General features: G+C 39.9%; 2 protein-coding genes across 2 annotated transcripts in view; both read right to left on the bottom strand.

Annotated features, from left to right (window-relative positions):
• Positions 1-14822, bottom strand: part of LOC109840572 (tyrosine aminotransferase-like) — a 30100-nt gene extending 15278 nt beyond the window's left edge. The window contains exon 1 of the mRNA XM_020409278.1: positions 14563-14822. Coding sequence (XP_020264867.1) covers positions 14563-14822 — 260 coding nt within the window. The remainder of the gene's footprint in view (positions 1-14562) is intronic.
• LOC109840566 (tyrosine aminotransferase-like) overlaps positions 16591-21909 on the bottom strand; it is a 7989-nt gene continuing 2670 nt past the window's right edge. The window contains 4 exon segments of the mRNA XM_020409265.1: positions 16591-16928; positions 17046-17113; positions 17243-17374; positions 18459-18682. Coding sequence (XP_020264854.1) covers positions 16591-16928; positions 17046-17113; positions 17243-17374; positions 18459-18682 — 762 coding nt within the window.

Raw genomic sequence — 21909 nt, 5'->3', positions numbered from 1 at the left:
ATTTGCCAAAAATCCTAAGTCAACGTCTGATACACGTCGCTGTTTAGTCTTTTCACAGGAGAAAGACGAAGTCTACGTATTCAATATCGTAGCACTAAAAGGGTTAACTCTTTTAGCTTAACGTCACATGTGGAACGGACTTAAACAATCTGCATGCTAGCCCGACTCAAACGGTAGTCGGTAAAGGCTCATCAAACCCGTTGATGGCTGAGAATTTGCCAAAAATTCTATAAATGCGAGTCATTGACGCACCAGCTCCATTAGTTGGTCTCGTGACTTGAGCATCCAACAACTTCAGGATAAGATCTATACATGCAGATGAATCAGCTTTAACAGTTGGTCCTGCAGCTCCGACATTTGGGATCACCGTGCTCCAATACCTTAAGAGCTTAAACTGTGTATGCTCCAGCAAATGCACGAGTATAAACTGTGTTAATGGCGATCCGAAACCCTAGGTCAACGCCGGTCAACGCGTAACCCTAGGTCAACGCCAGTCAACACGTTGCGATCAAAAAGTCAGCGCACGACGTTCAAAACCCTAGGGTCAACGCCGGTTAACGCGTAACCCTAGGTCAACGCAGTCAACATGTTGCGATCAAAAAGTCAACGTACGACGTCCCAAACCCTAAGGTCAACGCCGGTCAACGCGTAACCCTAGGTCAACGCCAGTCAACGCGTTGCGACAAAAAGTCAACATTCGACGTTCGAAACCCTAGGGTCAACGCCGGTCAACGCGTAACCCTAGGTCAACGCCAGTCAACGCGTTGCGACAAAAAGGCAACATTCGACGTTTGAAACCCTAGGGTCAACGTCGGTCAACGCGTAACCCTAGGTCAACGCCAGTCAATGCGTTGCGACCAAAAAGTCAACGTTCGACATTCGAAACCCTAGGGTCAACACCGGTCAACGCGTAACCCTAGGTCAACGCCAGTCAACGCGTTGCGACCAAAAAGTCAACGTTCGATATTCGAAACCCTAGGGTCAACGCCGGTCAACGCGTAACCCTAGGTCAACGCCAGTCAACGCGTTGCGACCAAAAACTCAACATACGGTGATCTGAAACCCTAAGTCAGCACAATATGACAAAGATAGTCAATTCAAAGTCAATGACACGAGCCAAACTCAACTCACTGGTAGTAGACTCGAGACTCCGACGACGGCCAGGCGATAAACGCAGCGCCGGAAGAACTTCGGCTATTCGTCAAAGAATTGAATAGACCGAAAATCAAAGGGGCCAAGAGTTGAAGCTAACTACAGGTCCTTTACGCCGACTAAAGGCTGGACCAATCACATCCAAAGTATTCCAGCCTCTTCTATAAAAGAAACGAGTCTGGAACGCTTTGAAGGGGGTATCTGTAGGCATCAAAAATTGCCTATAGGTCTCCACGAATAGCTCAGTGTTAAGGAACGACAATGAACATCACTATCTGGTTCACAGGAGTTCGACCCTAGGGTGTCTCGGATCAATGGGAGACACCCTAGGGTGTCTCCGATCAAATGGAGACACCCTGGGGTGTTTCCAACGCAGATTTGGGTCTTTAAGGTGTTTTAACCGCTCCGTTATCCCCTCAAGCCTATAAATACAAGCCTTAGGCCTCTTTTTTTCAGATCTGGAATTTTAGAGATTAGACGAAGCCCTGCCGGATTGAAGACTGAAGGTGCACGGATTTTAGAGAGGAGGAGGAGAGATCGGATCCAGTTCTTCAACGCAAGAGAGAGAGAATCGTCAGATCTACAGTTTCTCGGATCCGTTCCTTAAGATTATCCCGTTGTGGTAATCTTAAGAAGAGTGATTATCTCGCTTCGCCGAGATAAGAGCTACGATTTCTCGATCCTTTCGCGGATAGACGAAGCTCTGCCTAATTTTTCAGCAATCAGATCTGATCGACGGTGGTCCACGGATAAACCCCGGCACAGGCAAAGATCCCACGCAAGCAGAAGACCGATGAAGGATCTCTGCGTTTGTTTGATAAAGTTGTAAACTTTTTTTTATTTTTATTGTGTAAGGAGATCTTATAAAAAGATCAACTTTTATTTCATTCGAGTTTATTGTAATGACTAAAGTTGTAATAGATTCGATAGCAATGAAAACAACAACTTTCACCGCAAATAGAGCATACAAGCAGGTATTGAAGCTGAGGTCTGATCAACCCCTGAAGCATTATGGGCAGATTAATTTGGTAGAATACGCACTCTCGGTGGAGGATGATGAGTCGGTCACCTTCAAAGACGCTATTCGGGATAAGAATAGTGAGAATTGGTTGGCTGCGATGGAGGAGATAGAATCTCTTCGAAAAAACCAAACATGGGAGGTGATCCCATTGCCCGTAGGAAGAAAAACTATTGGTTGTAAGTGAATGCATAAAAGAAAGGAGGATCTTTCAGAGCTTGGTAGTACAAGGTACAAGCCTAGGCTATTGGCTAAGGGATTTGCACAAAGAGAGGGTGTAGATTACAATGAGATATTTTCTCCGGTCATGAAACATGCTTCCATTCGGGTGCTATTGAATATTGTTGCTCATGATGATCTTGAGCTGGAACAACTTGATGTCATAATGGCCTTTTTGCATGGAGACTTAAATAAAGAGATCTATATGCATCAACCTGAGGGCTACAAAGTTGAGGATAAGGAGCATCATGTATGTCACTTGAGGAAGACACTCTATGGATTAAAGCAATCTCCTCGACAGTGGTACAAGCGATTTGACTCCTTCATACTGAAGCATGAGTTTTCCAGAAGTGATTATGATTGTTGCATTTATATTTAGAAGCTTCATGGAGGTGATTATATATATCTTCTTTTGTATGTAGATGACATACTTATTGCTTCGAGGAGCAAGGTGAAGATAGATAGGCTAAAATCTCAACTTGGTAAAGAGTTCGAGATGAAAGATATTTGCACTACAAGAAAAATACTGGGTATGAAGATTAGAAGAGAGCGGGCGAATCGGTGATTGTTCTTGAGTCAGAAGGGCTACATAGAGCGGGTGATCGTGAGCTTCGGGATGCAAAGTGCAAAGTCGGTGGTGACTTCATTGGCTCCATATTTTAGGATTTCAGGTAAACAATATCCTACTACAGCGTAAGAAAAGATACACATAAAACATATACCTTATGCTAGTGTAATTGGTAGTTTGATATACACAATGGTGTGTACACGTACAGATATTTCATAGGCGGTCAGTGTTGTCAGTAGGTTCATGGTGAATCTGGGAAAGACACATTGGGAAGCGGTGAAATAGGTCCTGAGGTACTAAAAGGTACCGCTGATATAGATCTATGTTTTGGTGGGGATACATGTCAGATTGATGGGTTTGTGGACTCAGATTATGCGAGCGATCTAGATAGACGACGATCTACTACTGGTTATGTATTCAGGATACATGAGGCTCCAATTAGTTGGAGATCGATATTACAGGCTACAATGACACTTTCTACTATAGAGGCTGAGTACATGGCCATGACAGAGGGAGTGAAGAAAGCATTGTGGTTGTGAAGTCTTCTAGATGATTTGGGGATTGAGCAAGATAGCGTAAACTTGTGGTATGATAATCAGAGTATGATTCATTTGGCTAAGAATCAAGTTCACTATGCTCGTATCAAGCATATCGACGTCAAGTATCATTTTGTGCGAGATGTTATAGAGGAATGTGATATTTCTCTCATGAAGGTGCACACGAATGAGAATCTCACAAACATGTTAACCAAGATGGTGACAGACAGAAAGTTCTAGCATTACTTGGACTTGTTTTATATCAGTCCATGTTGATCTGCCCAAAAGGGCAAGGCCCTTCCGAACGGTGATGGGGGTGAGGTGGAGACTATGTTAGAGAATAATTGCAGAACTACGGTTAGCTTGATCCCGGTGAGAGGGTACATAGGCAACCATGGTATAATAGTGTGTAGGCGTCTAAAAATGCCTATAGGTATCTGCACACAGCTCGAGATAAAGAGAAGACGATGAACGCCATTATCCAAGTAGAAGGGGATTGTCCGAGTTAAAGAGGATCATCTGACACTGACACACGCATGAAGCGAATCGGCGAAATGTTGATGACGTGACGACGAACTACCAAGTGGCCCACATGCTAATCAGCCACAAAAATGGCAAACCAAGTGGCCAGCGTGCTCACCGGCCACCGCCAAGTGGCCCACACGCTCATCGCCACTGTAAACGGTAACACAAGTGCCGCGCGCGCTCACCGACGCACCGCTAAGTGCCTACACGCTCATCGGCCACCAGAATGGCAAACCAACGTAGCCCATACGCCTCACTGGTCAGGCTCCAAGTGTGCCCGCTTGCAGCTCCCAAGTACCGCGTGCTCACTGGGCCAGCTCTAAGTGGCGCCGCGCTCACAGCTGGCCAGGCCTCCAGAGTGGGACCGCGCGCTCATCTGCTAGCTCTAAAGTGGCCCGCACGCTCATCGGCCAGCTCTAAGTGACGCCGTGTGCTTAACGCGAGCCAGCTCCAAATGCGCTCGCGTGAATCACAGGCGGCCAAGGCTCTAAGTGGCGTCTACAGGCTGTAGGCCGCCAGCCTTCAAGTGGCCGTGCCAGCTCCAATGTAGGCCGCGCGGCGCGATCACTGCTAGCTCGGCAAGTGGAACCGCCGCGCTCACCGGCCAGCTCCAAGTAGCCGTGGCACTTACGCGGCCAGCTCCAGAGTGGCCCACCCGCGCTTAAATGGTGTTGGGCCATCCAAATGGTGGCCGGAACGCGAACATAGTAGTCTCGCCAAATGGTGCCGAGCCACCAAATGGTGGCTCGTGGCTCGCAACAGTTCCCCGAGCCACGCAAATGGTGGGCTCTCGTAGTTCTTAGCCTTAAATGTGTTTTCGACGGGTTTTTAAGTGGATTTTTACGAGATTATCTGTTCCAGAGGTTCCCAACTGACTTGATGTCATCTCCAAACATGGTTACACGGTTATTAACTGAAGATAAGGTTGAATCCATCATTCTTATCCGAAAACCCCCAACCGAAGCCTATAAATACAGGCCCGAGGCTCATTTCACAGGAGGACATTAAGAGGGTGAAACACTGCCGAAGTGAAGAGTGGAGCCACGAATTTACAGCGAGGGTTAGCAGATCTTGGCGAATTTTTGTGCATAAAGAGTGGAGTTTGAGAGATCTAAGACCCGTCCCATATTCCTCCGGATTTAACCTTGGTCTTAAATCTCGAGAAGAGCCGTGATCTCGCTTGGTCAAGATTACCGCTGCTGTGATTACTTCTTTCGTGAAGTACGAGCTTTGATCAACTTAATCTGTCAACCGGATCTGATCCGTGGCGGTCCATGGATATTAACGTCCTGGGCATAGGCAAAGTTCCCACGCAAGCAGCGAATGATAAACGTCCATTGTGCTGTTTGACAAGAGTTATACTATTTTACATTTTCATCGTATAAGTTGATCTTATAAAAAGATCTACTTTTCTTGTTTATTTGAGTGTATTGTAACGACTAAAGTTGTAATAGATTCAAAACAATAAAAACATCGACTTTTGACCCAAACATAGTGCAGCTGTTTTTAGCCTGGTTTGGTGTTTCAGATCTCTCTGGTGATGTTCATGGTGTTCTTCTAATATTCATCCAAAATTTAAAATTTATCAAATGATGTATGAGGTGGAGAATTGTAAATCCCCCAAAATATGGAGTCCCGAAACATGAAGCATGTCTAGGGGGGGCATCCCCAAAACATGGAGCATGTCTCAGGGAGCATGTCTCTATTTTCCCTATAAATAGAGAGAAGAAGAAGAAGAAGAGAGATTTAGAGGAAGTGAGAAGAGAGGAATTGAGAGATTCTGAGGAGAGAAGAAAAGAAAGAGCTTGTAGGTTGTACAAGTTGGTATTCTCCTCATAGTGAAATCCCCATTTCCCCCTCCCGTGGACGTAGGCAAATTTGCCGAACCACGTAAATCTCGTGTCTTTACTATTTCTGTGTGTTGGCTATTGCTTGTTGGTTCCCTCGACATTCAGTCCTAGCACTGATAAGAGGAATAGTGTATATCTCACTTTGTTGAGATATTTCACTTTTGTTCTTGTTTCCTTAGTGAAATGGAAATATAGAGGGTGACTTGAGATTTTGTGACAACAAAAGCCAGAGCTCTCTCTCAGGTGATATCTCTTCTGCATCGGGGTGGACGTGTGGGCTCCTCCCAATAATAACTTATATACTACAAAAAAAAAGCTAGTACACAAAAGGAAAACTTACCATATATGGGGTTTTTTAATCAAAAATTATCCATACTTCTAATGAGAAAACAGGATAAAACAAAGTCAATTGCGCCATCAGTGGATTCAGGCATCCATGGACGGTGGTGGGCCAGTAGCCACCCGACGAAGCCCTGTTAGTGGCGGATGAATAATTTCACCGGCTTATTCTTCTACCTCCGTTCTCCATTTTAGGGGACAGTGGAGAATGAGAGGGTGATACAGAGGGTTGGTCCATTATTGTAAGTGGGTTTGGCCTCATGGGCCAAATAGTTACCCAACCCGTTAAGAACTCGATACGTTTGTTGGGAGAATCTCACGATCTGTGGGATTTCTTTCAGTTGCAGAACGAGTCTCACGTAAAGCAACGTGCGTGAGGAAAATCGGGAGGCAAATCAGGGCGGTTACCTGGGGACGGAGGGGGGATAGAACGCCCATAAATACAGAAAGAGTTCATCTTCTTCAAAGACACAACTTAGAAAATCTCCACCGGAGTCCCCGATAGCAATCCCTCTCTCGTTTCTTCACTGGTATCAGAGCCATACGATCTTTCCTTAAAAAAAAAACTCACGGTTCTTCCACAAACCCCAGCCTCCCTCCCTCCCATTGCCGCGGTGCTCTCCGACCAAATCGCAGCCGCCCAATCGAGCTACCTCCTTCCTCTCTCCAGATCTCTACTTGCGACCTGCTCACCGGCACCATCTCCGTCTTCCTCTGTCTGCTCTTCCGCCATCGTCCCGTGCTCACAACCTACCCGCAACCGCCCTTTGGCAGGACTCCACATCTCTAGCATTTGCCCCCTCACTGTAAGTATCAATCTTTAGAACTCACCTTTAGTAAATCTCGTTTTGGGATATTTTTGTTTTCTGGAAGTTTCTCTCCTCTATAAAACCCTTAATTCCGTACATAGTTTTGTGATGTCTTTTACCCAAGTTATTTAAGTGGTCCATCATCCCATTGATTTATATTATAGAGATATTTTTTTTCTGGTTGAAAAGAAAAGTTGGGGCTGTTTTGAAAAGGGGAAAGAATTTGTTTGTGGATGAAATTATATGTTTATAGTAATATTCTATAATTAGTTTGTATATCCATACTAGGATCTAAAAATTTACAGTTTTCTGCTTCAGTTGGAAATCCCAAAATTTTCAATTAATCTTGTTGTTATTATATTTTTAATATTTTATCTTTATATTTTATTATTACGGTTACAGTAAAAAAAAATAATTGTTTTAATATCAACTACTTAAGTTAATTTTTTTAAGTTAGTTTTTATTCTTTAGTAATCTAAAATCAATTCTATTTGGAATATCATAAAGCTTAATTATCATCATGGCTAGTAAATTGATTGCATCTGAACTGGCAAAGATAGAATGCCTTAATGGTTTCAACTATGATATGTGGCATAGGAAGATTAAGTACGGACTTATCCATGACAATCTAGATAGTGTCCTAGATGTTTCAGCACCAACTCTTGGTGACAATCCCACTGACGCTCAGAAAAAGGAGCTTGATCAGTGGCAACTTAAGTACAATAAGGCTAAAAGCCTGATGTTAATGTTCATGGAGGATAGTTTAATTAAAATTTTTGAAAACTATAATACGGCTAAGGAAATGTGGCTTGCAGTTAAAGAGAAGTATGACACTACCTCTGAGGTGAACATACAGCTCTTGATGCATAGATTTAATTCAAGCCGTATGCAAGAAGGTGAAGATGTTACCGAACATGTGAACAAGATGATTGTCATGGCTAAGGACCTAGCTTCAGCAGGATCTGAAATTCCTGAGAAATTACCATATTGCCTAGGGATCCTCGCATGATATGAAAAGGTTTTTTATATTAATAAATGAGTGGCTAGGAAGTTTGGTGGACATCAACTTAAGTTGATAGAAGTCTTCCTCTATACACACACAGAGTTCTGTTTCAAAGCGCCAAAAAATTTAGGTAACACTTTCAGATATATAAGAAAAATAATTTTGAACAATAAATACAGTTCTAAGCAGTAATCAAATCAAAGCAATGGATTTCATACAACATAAGCTAGGCAATAGTCGAATACGTCTGAATGATCGTGGGAGCTTCCCTCATCCAAAAATAAAACTAGGTAGTTATCTAGGAGAAAAGGTTCAGATGTGAACCTTGTGCAGCAAGAAGAAGCAAATGCAGCTCACTATCGCAAGGCACAAGGAACTCATCAGTTTGGACCTGTCAAGCCTTCCTTCAAAGGACCTGGCCAGCAACGTGCTCGTGGTAAGAAAGGACCTCCTGGATCATGCTATATCTGTAGGAAGTTCGGCCACTTCAAAGCCAACTGTTCATAGGCGAAGAATAAGGGCGGTCCCAAACGCCCGGAACAAGGAGGATCCGGTAAGCGGGAGTTCATCGGCGTCATTGAGTGCAATGCTGCAACTACTGACGCTGGTGGCTGGTGGATTGATTCGGGAGCTACCCGACATATTGCAAAGACGAAGGAAGGGATATGCGACTTCAAGGAGCTGAAGAAGGGAGATCAAAGGATTTACATGGGGAATAATACCTACCTAGATGTTGAAGGTATTGGTTCGTACCGATTGGATCTTGGGGACATCATCATGGTTCTCAAGGAAGTGTTTTATGCGCCTGGCATAAGACGTAATCTGATCTCCGTCCCAGCTCTAGAGGCCTTGAAGTTAGGTTTTACAACAATAGGGTCTCTATTGGGAAAGACAATAAAGTGTTTGCTATGGGCAAGTTTGTACCCGAACATGATTTGTTCTGTCTTTCTGTTGTAAAACCTAAAATTTGCAATAAGAATTCTGATTTGCTTTATTCCTTGTGTCTTTTATCTGATTTTGATCTATGGCATATGAGGCTAGGACACCCTGGTAATAGAAAGATAGATCAGATAATTAAAATGAATTTGTTACCAAATCTGACAGGTGTAAGGACATTACCCTGTGAACACTGCTTAACAGGGAAAATGACTAGAAAGTCATTTTCTGAAGGTCAGAGGGCAAGTGGACTTTTAGAGTTAGTTCATTTTGACATTTGTGGTCCGTTAAGCGTAAAGACACGTGGTAATAAAGAATATTTTATAACTTTCATAGATGATTATTCCAAGTATACTTTTGTGTATCTTTTAAACAGAAAATCAGAAGCATTTGAATGTTTTAAAAGATACAAGACAGAAGCAGAAAGGAAACTTGGAAGATATATTAAGGTGTTAAGAACTGATAGAGGTGGAGAATTCAATTCCAAGGAATTTAAAAACTATTGCATTCATTATGGTATTAAGAGACATACCACTATGCCTTACACGCCACAACAGAATGGTGTGGCTGAAAGAAAAAATAGAACATTGATGAATGCAGTGAGATATATGCTGTCATATTCTGGTCTCTTCAAGGATTTTTGGGGAGAAGCAGTATTGACTGCGAATTATATTTTGAATAGGATTCCCACAAAATCAGTCGAGTCAACACCGTATGAGATTTGGAATGGACACAAACCTGAATTAAGTCACTTAAGAAAATGGGGTTGTGTTGCACATGTTCTCATTCCATATCAAGTTAGAGATAAGCTGGATCTCAAAACCTTAAAGTGTAGATTTATAGGCTATTCTGAAAAGTCTAAAGGATATAGGTTCTTCCATGAAGAGAAAGGGGTCATTGAAAGTAGAGATGCTACTTTTCTAGAAAATCTAGAGGAAAAGGAACAAGTTCAAGAGGCAGTACAACCTCTGTTAGACTTAGATGATGTTCCCAACGATGACCTGGACATAGTGGATGAAGTAAATCATCCAATAATGGAAGATGAGCCCTTAAATGAGAATATGCCTATGGAAAATCAACCAGCTGAACCTGTCCAACCTGTCAACCTTAGTGGTAATAAAAGACCCAGAACAACACCTGCATGGTGAATCGGAACAATGGCTGGAAGCCATGAAAAGGGAGCTTGACTCAATAGAGAGAAACAATGTATGGGAACTATGTGACTTACAGAAGATAGGAAGTCCATAGGATGTAAATGGGTGTTAAAGAAGAAATATCGGGTTGATGGGTCTATTGATACATTTAAAGCCCGATTAGTAGCTAAAGGCTTTACTCAGAAGGCATGTATAGATTATCAGGAGACTTATTCTCCGGTGGCTAAGTTTGCTTCTATCAGAATTATCTTAGCAATTGTTGCACATCTTGACTTGGAACTTTTCCAAATGGATGTCAAAACTGCATTCCTCAACGGAGAGTTGAAGGAAGTAATATATATGAATCAACCTGAGGGATTCCAGGTTGAAGGACAAGAAAACAAAGTATATAAATTAAAGAAATCTTTATATGGTTTAAAACAATCAGCTAGACAGTGGTATCTCAAATTTCACAATACTGTTATCCAACTTGGTTTTGTTGCAAATAAATTGGATAACTGTGTATATGTCTTGAAGAGTGGCAGCAGTTTTACAATATTATCCTTGTATGTGGATGATATTTTGCTGGCTGGAAATGACATAGAAGTGCTGAACAGAATCAAGTCAGCACTTAGTAGTGAATTTGAGATGAAGGACATGGGAGATGCATCCTATGTTCTTGGTATACAGATCCTTAGGGATAGAAAGTCTAGAATGTTAAGTCTAAATCAAGAAAGGTATTTGCATACGATACTTAGAAGGTTTGGGATGCAGAATTGTAATCCTGCGCCAACACCTTTGGTTATGGGAAAGCGGTTGTGTAAAGAACAATGTCCTGGAGAAGGACAGAAACCGCTTGGTGTCCCGTATGCACAAGCTGTTGGTAGCTTGATGTATGCAATGTTGTGTACTAGACCAGACCTGGCATATCCGGTGAGTTTGGTTAGTAGATATCAAAGTAATCCTGGTCCAGCACATTGGGAGGCTGTTAAGAGGATTTTGAAATACCTGAAAGGCACTGTGCACCATAAGTTAGTTTATCAAGCAGACTCGCTTGAGGTTCTTGGTTACTCCGATGCTGATTTCGGAGGAGACAAAGATGACGGGAAGTCCACTTCCGGACACTTGTTCATCTTTGGTGGTGCAGCTGTTTCTTGGGGTAGTAAGAAACAGGGATGTGTGGCAAGATACACACAAGAAGCTGAGTACATAGCCTGTAGTATGGCCACAACTCATACAGTCTGGATAAGACGGTTCCTAAGGATGGACCAATTGAGATATACTGTGATAATCAAGCAGCTATCAGCTTGATCAACAGTGGTGCAAACAGTTCTAAAGGAAAACATATTGAGATACAATATCATTATATTCGTGATATTGTGGAAAAAGAAGAAGTCTGTGTGACTTATATTCCTACTAGTGACATGATTGCTGACCCCTTGACGAAGGGTATCCCAGCAGGTACATTCATCAAACATGTTGGTTTGATGGGACTTAGAAATGTCTAAGTCAAGGAAACTTTCATGAATAATGAAAGGAGAGAATCATGGATAATAGTTGTACTCGGTTTATTCACGTAGAGTGAAAAATGCATGTATCTCACGGATAGTGGGAGTATGGAATTACATCTTGAGTAACATCCCATGGATAGTGGGAGTGTGTTTGGAAAGTATTTGGCCATTTCGGCCAAGTGGGAGATGTAAGTGGGTTTGGCCTCATGGGCCAAATAGTTACCCAACCCGTTAAGAACTCGATACGTTTGTTGCGAGAATCTCACGATCTATGGGATTTCTTTCCGTTGCAGAACGAGTCTCACGTAAAGCAACGTACGTGAGGAAAATCGGGAGGCAAATCAGGGCGGTTACCTGGGGACGGAGGGGGGATAGAACGCCCATAAATACAGAAAGAGTTCATCTTCTTCAAAGACACAACTTAGAAAATCTCCACCGGAGTCCCCGATAGCAATCCCTCTCTCGTTTCTTCAATTATAAGGCGAGGAAATATGAATGACAGACCATAAACTGTCGGTTTTATAACTTCTTACTTACTCTCCAAACTAATGTTTATCTCATATTGCCTCCTAAACTATCAATTTTAATTTTGCATATCCCCAAAACTATTTCCAGTCTCATCGTAAACCCTAAGCATTGTAAGCCTCGCCCTCCCTCCTCCTCCCCTCCTGAAAAACTCTATCCAAACGCAGCGTAAGTTATCACTTTTTTTCTTATTAATCTAGGTTAAACACCATCAAAATAATAAATAAAAAATGATAATTAGATATAAAGTAATAATTCAAGATTAAACTGAGACAAATTTAATAGTCTAGGGGCAAGATGAGACAGAAAATAGTTCAAGGATAAGCAAGAGACAATTTCAATAGTTAAATGTGTATGAACTAAAAATAATTCAAATGATAAGAAGGAAAAGATATATTGTTTGGAGAAGTAGAGTATAGAGTCTAATATATGTGGCTATTTAGAATCCTGAGCATCTTTTTTCCAACAAAAGACACTGACTGTCGATAAATTAGGGGGTTTTGCACATAATCTCCCTAAACTTTCTAAATTCTGTTAAATCTCACTAAACCCTCAATTGTGGACTTTTCTCAACCCAGACAACGTTAATTGCCATTTTAAAAAGATCAAGATAGTATTCAAATATTCAGAAATATTTAATCGAATATTACTGTATGTTTATTTGATTAACATTTCATAGTTATGAATATTGAACTATTTAATTTAAAATATATTTTTGTTCAGATAAAGAAATTTGGTTTAAAACTGGTACATACCTCTTTAAAATTTTCAAATAAGTATAACACACACGCGCGCGCGCGCACACACACATATATGTGTGTGTGTGAGCTTATGTCAACTTAAGTAGATAGGAGGTATTGTCCACCAAACTTTTTATCCACTCATATTGTCTTTAGATTTATGCCATCAAGAGATGCACAAATCTAAAAAAGACTCTTCATATCTTTCACGGATCTCAATGCAACATCAATGGATAAAAAAGTTGTGGATAACTAGTATATATATATATATATATATATATATATGTGTGTGTGTGTGTGTAGTATGTATTTATGTACATACAAACATACATACATACATGTACAAATGAAACCTATCATCATATCAATGCTATAGGTAATTGTGAGGCTTAATATGAAAAGATTCAAGATAAAAAATTTATTACTAAGATAAAGCAAACCTGAGGGGTATATATGTAAAAATCCCAAAAAACAAAGGTTGATGGTGCAAAAATCTAATGATGAAGAATTGAAGGGTATAAAGCAAATATCTAGTTTTTAGGGGAAAATTTGGAAATAGTAAATTTGAGGGGTATATATGCCAAAACTAAAAAAAATAAATGTAAATTGTACAAACATTTAATGTTGCAAATTTGAAAGATATGTTTGCTAATACAGTAGGTGTATATGCAAAACTTGAAACAAATATTGGGGATAAATTTGCAAATAGGAACAATTTATATGTGCAAAAAAAAAGATCACATTTTTCAAATTTGATGGTTAAGAGACAAAAGTTATAACTTATTGGATAAATTGCACTTAAATACCATATAGTTTCCCACTTCTTGCATTTAAATACCACAAGTTGTACTTTGGTGCAAATAAATACCATAAAGTTTCTAAAATTTACATGTTACTACCATCGTCATGCAGATGTGAAAAATTTTCATCTAAGTGTTTCACTGATATACTTATATACTAATTGTAGAGCTTTCTAACCACTATTATTCGTTAAAATTTTCATTAGAAATATCACTAGTCTATTTTTGAGTTGAGTTAAGATAAGTTTTAAAAAGGAATTTGGTTGATTTAATAGCAAATTTAATAAATATTATTAGTTAAAAAGATCTAAATTAGCATATAAGTATCATATAGTTTTCGCGTTTGCATGACCGATGATGGTAATATGCAAAATTTAGAAACTTTATGGTACACCAAAATGTAACTTGTGATATTTAAGTGCAACAAGTTGGAAACCATATGCAATTCAAGCGCAATTTACCAAACTTATTGGGTGATTTTCCAAAAAAAAAACTTTAAAGAGTTATTTTGGTCGTTTGACGACCTTTGACTTGCACTTGACATGTCGACACTAAACAGTACTAGGTTTCGATAGTTTAATGAAGTTCGCAGAAATTCATCCTAATCGTGCATTTGGACTTCATCATGGTAGGGGAAGTGAAGGTAAATTAAAGGAAAGAAAAGATGAGAAATTAATGAAATTCCCTTCCCCTCAGTTCCACTCTAATCTGGGCATGAACAAAACTTGTATACGACGGGAGCGAATCGGAATCCGTTTCCCCTTAAACTTTCCTTCTCCTCTATTCCCTCAATCCAAACAGGGTTTAAGAGAAATTAGTGAATTAAGATTGTGCATGCATGCAGCTTAAAAATAATTGGATACCGGATTTTTTTTAAAAAAAAAAATTGGATACTGACCTTCTTGCAGAGGGCGTGCCACCCCTGACAGGATAACCATTGTACTTGGCCGAGCGAACGGCCGAAACAAGAGCGCCCTCAGCTGTCTCTGCAGTCCTGAAGCATGAAAAGCCCGATGGATCTCCGTGGCCTAAATTAATCATCGGCTTCCCACTGTTCTTGTCAACATTTTCTATCAGTCTCTTGACCACCGCACGAACATTGAGGTCACCTGCAGCGGCAAGCGAGCAGCTCGGCTGGAATCGCCATTTCACCTCCATTACGCAGCGCCTACAATTTGTTACGCGGAATGAATTAATGTCGGCGTTTTATTGAGGTTCGCCTTTTACTTATGATTGGCATAACTGATGCACGAGAGGGGCTAAACGTACGTATAATTAACTACGTGTTAATTTGTTCACGCGACCTCGTCCTATTGGCTCTTTCCTCTTGACAGAAAATAAAATAAAAAAGGGGAAAAATAAATAAACACAAGAAAACAATGCTCCGTACACGTCGTAATTTCTTTGCTCCAAATGTTTTGCTGTCATCATTCATCAGACACCCGATTTAAATAAGAAAAGAGAACCATCAGAGGTGATGTCGTAACGGCCGCGTGTCCAAATCGGATACGAGTTTACGTAGCGTCAAAACATTGGGTTAAAGTGCGGATAGACATCCTCGGTATCGCACAATTGACGATATAACCCCTACGGTTCTAATCGTGCGAACAGATCCTGAGCGAACTTTTTTTTACTCTGGATTGTTTGGATTGGAGCCCAGTGAAGAGAAGTTACGCGAATATAGCGTAAGCTAAGTGCACGTAGGAGAACATGTAAAATTTGTTTAGCAAATTTGTAAGGGAAACGAAGGGGAACTCAATTCACCCGGTTCGAGAAGTTGAATAAAGTGAAAGGAATGGAAGTGAATATACGTGAAATTACATAAATAAAGGTTTTGAGAGGAAATCTCAACCATTGGATTAGATCTTGATAAAGGGTAAAAGAGTCTACATATAATGGTTGTTTTCCCCTCCCTTCCCTTCGCCCCCATTACACCCCAATTTGGGGTGTAAGAAAAACTCTATTTTTTAAGCCTCCATTACCTTCCCTTCACCCTCACTACCTAACTTAATTTCATTCCCAAACAAGGTTAAACCTTACCACAACTTCCCCTCCCCCTCATTACCCTCAATCCAAACACACCGGATAGATCCCCAAATGCTATTTTCTTTTCCTCTAAGCGTACAAAAATGTTCACCGGGGTTCTATACGCACCTTGAAAAATTTACAAAGAGTCTATCCACACAATTAGAACGACAGAGGTCTATTTACAGCAAGGTGATACTACAGTTAGTCTACCTGTAGTTAACTTAAACATTTTTCTTAGCGAGAGGACCCATTCACACCCGAGATCGAAGCATGTTTGACCAAGCTATGACATGTTACATCACCTGTTAGGAGTAAACTTTCTATCAAAACACCCCATTTAACGCAGCGCAGAAGTAAAACCTCGGAATCCACCAAGGATGTTCTCTGAATCCATAAAGAACGATCTCCGAATTCACGAAAAAATATTAAAAGAGAAATTTTATTGATGAAAATATATGCCTCTAGGGCTTACAATACTCTGCTTAAATAGAAAGTAAACAAGACCCCTACTATGACTCAAACTTTACCAAAAACAGAAAAAATAAAACTCTTCCTAAAAAAACTTCCTAGGATTAGGGAAGTAAATCAATCAAATTTGGGATCAAATCGGATTTACTTTCTAATTAAATAGACTCTTAAATTATTACCTAAAATAGTAAAAAACTAACAAAAACGCTGATATCTCTCAATCCAGAGGGAATTTGGCGAAACAGACGGTGACAAATCGAACAACGATGGGTTTTGTTGACTCTGTCTCGAAAAAATACGCGCTCTTAATATACAATTCGTCCAATTCCGACATACTGAAAAGAGCTTGTCTGTCCCGCTTTCTTCATAAATATGCCCATTGTGTGTTCTACATCAGTCCCCCCTGCTTGAAAAGAGCTTGACCCTGAGCTTACACTTGCATGAATAGTTTTTTTGGCGGGTAATACTCAAATAAATCTAAAACATTAAAACTAGGAGAAATAACCAAATCTATAGAAAGGTCAACGACATAAGTATTGTCGCTAATCTTCTTCAGTATTTTGAAAGGGCCATATTTTTTACTCTTCAGTTTATTATAGGTGCCCACTAGAAAACGCTCTTTTCGCAGAAACACCATCACCATGACTCCCTCTTCAAACCTCTTCTTCCTCCTGGGTCGATCAGCATCGGCCTTATATTTAGCATTAGACTTCTCTATCTTCTCCTTTACTTCATGTTGGATAGCACGTATCTTATCAGCCATATGATCTGCATGAATACTCTATCATGTAAGCTTAGACAGTGGAACTAGATCAAGATAATGATTCAGAAGCCTTCCATATACAATCACAAAGAGAGCCCTGCTTGTAGTTCGACTCTCCATACAGTTATAAATAAATTTAGCATGTGTCAGAGCAAGATTCCACTGTTTCGGACGATCACCGGGGATGGATCTAAGAAGATTATCGAGAGTGCAATTTATCACTTTAGTTTGTCCATCCGTTTGAGGGTGATAAGCAGTACTAAATTTAAGTGAAGTATTGAATCGCCGTCACAAGTTCCTCCAAACGTGAGATAAGAACCTGGAATCACGATCAGATGTGATGGATTTTGGCACTCCATGAAGGCAAACTATCTTCCGAAAGAAAAGATTAACAATGTTGCTAGTATCTGCTGTCTTTTTGCATGGAATAAAGTATGACATCTTTGAAAACCTATCAACAATAACAAAAATAGAATCCATGTATCATTGGGTTCTAGGGTGTCCTAACATAAAATCCATCAAAATATCATGCCATAGCGCATCAAGAACAAGTAAGGGTGTAAACAATCCCGTATTTTGGGACCGCCCCTTAGCAATTTGACAAACTTGACAAGTTGGACAACGATGCACATATTCTTCTATCCCCTTCTTTAGCTAAGGCCAGTAATATCGCTCTTCAATGGAAGCAATCATCTTATCACGCCTCAAATGTCCTCCTAACCCGCCAGCATGATGATCTTGTATTATCTGCTCTCTTAGTGAATTCTGGGGTATGCACAACTGATCTTCATGAAATAACTAACCATCCTGAATATAAAACCTCTGACTAACTGATTTTGTTGGCAGTCATTCCAAATTTCCTTAAAGTCTTCATCTTCTGCATACAACTCCTTTAGGTATTCAAATCCAGTCACTTTTTCCTGCAAAGTCACCAACTAACCAGCTCTCCGACTGAGTGCATCTGCAACATTATTCCATTGCCCAGACTTGTGCTTCAAAATAAAGGTGAAACACTACAGAAATACGATCCAACAAGCATGCATACGATTGATGATAGTCTGACTATTGATGGACTTCAAAACCCTGATGGTCGGTATTAAGCAGAAACTCTCGCAAGATCAAATAATGCTCCCAATGTTTCAAAGACTGAACTATATCATATAACTCTAGTCCATATGTGGTCCACTTCTGTCGAACTTTGCTAAGTTTCTCACTATAAAAAGCAATGGAACGCTCTTCTGGGGATAGAACACCACTAATTCTTATGATGGACGCATCACAATCAACTTCAAATACCTTTTGAAAATCTGGAAGAGTAAGCACTAGTGCTGTGGATAACTTCTCCTTCATTAGTATAAAACTATGGTCCGCATCTTCCCCCACCAATTAAACTTGCCTTTCTTCATGCACTCAGTGATAGGCACTATAATGTTGCTAGAATTTCTGATATATCTCCTATAGAAAGTTGCTAGGTCATGAAAACTACGAAGTTCACTGACAGTCTTCAGTGTAGGCTAATCTCGAATAACACACACCTTCTCTTCATCAACATGGATGCCCTCTGCACTGACGACAAAGCCCAAAATAATAGGCTACTGGCCATGAAGTTGCACTTATTCAAATTGATATACAACTTGTTCGCTTGCAAAGCCGTTACTACCTCTCTCAAGTGATCCAGATGCACGGTCTCAGTCTGACTATAAATAAGGATATCATCGAAGTAAACTATAACAAACTTGCCGATAAAGGATTTTAATACCTGATTCATTAACCACATGAAAGTGCTAGGAGCATTAGAAAGGCCAAAAAGAAATGACCAACCATTCATACATGCCTTCTTTTGTCTTGAAGACAGTCTTCCACTCATCTCCTTCTCTAATCTGAATCTGATGATAACCACTCCTGAGATCTATTTTGGAGAACATTTTTGATCCAGACAACATAACTAGCATGTCTTCAAGGCAAGGGATAGGGAATCAGTACTTCACGGTAATCTTATTGATAGCACTACTATCCACACACATGCGTCACTCTTCGTTCTCTTTGGGACTTGTAATGCTGGCAAGACACACAAACTCATGCTAGCTCGTATAAGGCCTTTCTGGATGAGATCGTCCACCTATTTCTGCAAGATCTCTCCTTTCTTCGGGCTCAATATTCGATAGTGTGGCAGATTCGATAGTCGGGATCCAGGGATGAAGCCAATCTAATGCTGAATGTCTCGAAGCAATGATAGTTCAGAAGGAAGTTCGTTAGGCATAACTACATCAAATTATTACAAGAGGGTCTGTACTTCATGTGAAATTTTGGTGAAGGTAGAATCCTCGTTTCCTGATACAACAAGAGCGTAAACCTCGTCAGACTGCTTCAAATCTTTTATAAAATATTCATTGTCACGGTATGTCGCAGATGGTATCGAATCCAAGTGCACAAGTTAATTATCACAGTATGTCACAGAATGAATACCATGTTGGCTGGAGAAAAGTGTAGAGATATTATATTGGGTGAGGGAATATTGTTCAAGGTGGGCCTTTATCTTAAAGAGGGTATTTGGCCAGGAGGATGAGAGATTTATTTCAAACTTGGTCCCTAGGAAGCATCTGAATGGGCGCTCATTTGTAGGTGGAGTCATGTTGAAGTCTGCAACAAGTCTAGAGCCCAGCTTAGGAGTGTGTCGTGGAAGAAAATCTCATCCTAGCTAGAAGATAGTGTAGAGATGGTTTATACTGGATGTTTGATATAAACATTGCTAGAGGTCTCCACCTCATCTTCAAGAGGGTATTCGGACACGAGGAAGAGAGGTTTAAGCCCAACTTGGATTGCTAAGAAGAGTTTATATTGGAATCCAACTCAAGATGGAGTCATGTTGAAGCCTGCAACAAATCTAGAGCGGAGTTTGCAACAAGTGGGGTTGGCATCAAGTCATCAAAGGGCTTGACATCAATCAGAGTGCATCAATAGCCCCATTGAGCCCTTTGAGAGAGGGGACATAACGTGAAGGATTTCTTTGCATTAGATCTCAACAAGTTTCAACTTATAGTCAGAAGGTTGTAAAGAGGAATTGCTATTTTTCGAGAGTGGCTTCATACAAGCCTAAGGTGGAGATTTATGAGAATTTAGCCTTGTATTTCAACCCAGAATGTGAAGGAAGTGTCAGAAGTAGAAATTAAAGTGGCGGCTAAGAGTTTTGACAGTATTAACGACCAGTTGGATCGACTAGTCTGACACAGTAAACCGATAACGATGTTTCTTTATCAAATTAAAAATCCCATTTCAATCTCTACTCGAGTTTAAACCTATAAATATAAGTATTCAATATCTAGGTTTGACATGGAGCCCAAGAAAATCTGCAAATTGTTAAAAGTTCAATAAGACTGTAGAGAAGAAATGAAAGAGAAAATTCTTAGGATTTGTTAGAAACTTTTATGATTAAGAGGAGGATTTCAAACGGTGATTTGAAGAATACAAGAAATGTTATATATAATTTGTAATATTTGAAAGTAAAGTAGATTCGAATATATCCTTATAGATGTAGGCAATTGTCAAACCGCATAAATCATTATCTTTGCGCTTGTTGTTATTTTTAGCTTGATTACTGTGCTTTTTTATTTGTTCCAATTAGTTTTTCTCATGTTACCTTATTGCAAATAGATTGTTTCCCTTGTTAGTAAGAGTAGATCTAATTTTCCTCATAGTAGATTATTTTATCTTTGCCCGTGATTTTTACTCAAATTCATTTAGGGGGTTTTTCTGTGCGTTCATTTTATTACTTTTCGCTCCACTATTCGCTAGGACCCTGCTCTGTTGGGCTCCAGATTTATTCCAACATATACCAAATATATATCATTTACAAAAAATTTGAAGCTAGGAAAAAATAGATTCTTTTTCTTGCTATTAAGATCAGATGATTTGCTAGGATTTTAGGATTTCAGATTTAGTTAGGATTCGTTGCAATTTCATTGATCTTATTAGCCAGCTTGAATTTTATTTGTTAGTAAGATTTTGTTATTCCTACGAATATGCTTGTACCGCATTTTGTGGAGAGGAGAGAGTCTATAAGTATGGTTTCCTGTGTCTAACTACTAACTAGCAACATTAGGCATATGTGTTGCCGGGTCATATGTGTTGCCGGGTGTGAGGGCTCTTGTATCTTATATGGCTGAGTTGTTTGGTGTGAGACACAATTTGTATCTTTTTATTTTTTTTATTTTTTATTTTTATTTTATTATTCATAGAATCATAAATCTAAACCCTTCAGTTGTTGCTCATCAATTAGCATTAGAGTAATCTCAATCCGTGAATGAAGATTAAGATTTTGATGTAGATTTTCTAAAGCATAACATGATGGAGCTAAGATTAAAGCGAAGATCGACACTCGGTGATATTCATTTGGTTCATTTCAAAACTTGAGTCGAGTTTTCTCCAAGTAGAGATATCTGATGCAGGAGAAAAAAGATTCTCTTTGTAACTATTAGATTAGGAAATTATGATAGGATTTTGATTTTAGTTGGAATTTTAATTTTATGTAGGATTAACTGAAATGTTATTCCATGTTTTTTATTCATTAGGATTTTATTTGTTCTGAGGGTTTGCTTTAGTGATGAAAATATGATTGTACTTCTTCATTTTTGGGGGAGAGGAACTTTGTTACTATTCTTTGTTGATGTGATTTACAATGTTAGGTAGGTGAGTTGCAAGTAATGACGCATGCTGATGCAAGGAAAAACCTGATAGATTGAGTAGGCAAGATCGGACTCGATGTTGAGGGCTTCGTGATCATCCTAGATAACTGATGATATTTGCTTGAGATTGCTTGTGATACAAAGGAAAAAAACATTAGATTAACACTGGTGGGCTATCCAATAATGTCCCTCTGATGCCTAAGTAAGACTCTTGATAAATGTCAAAACAATAGGAATTTAGGTTAGGATTTCTGAGAAGAGGGTTCATAGATTGAAGGTCGGTGGTGCTGAACCTTCAATGGCG

The sequence above is a fragment of the Asparagus officinalis genome, chromosome 1, assembly GCF_001876935.1.
Source record: "Asparagus officinalis chromosome 1, Aspof.V1, whole genome shotgun sequence".
NCBI classification, from domain to species: Eukaryota; Viridiplantae; Streptophyta; class Magnoliopsida; order Asparagales; family Asparagaceae; genus Asparagus; species Asparagus officinalis.
The sequence above is the reverse complement of the archived record's forward strand: the minus strand, read 5'-3'. Positions and strand labels throughout refer to the sequence as shown.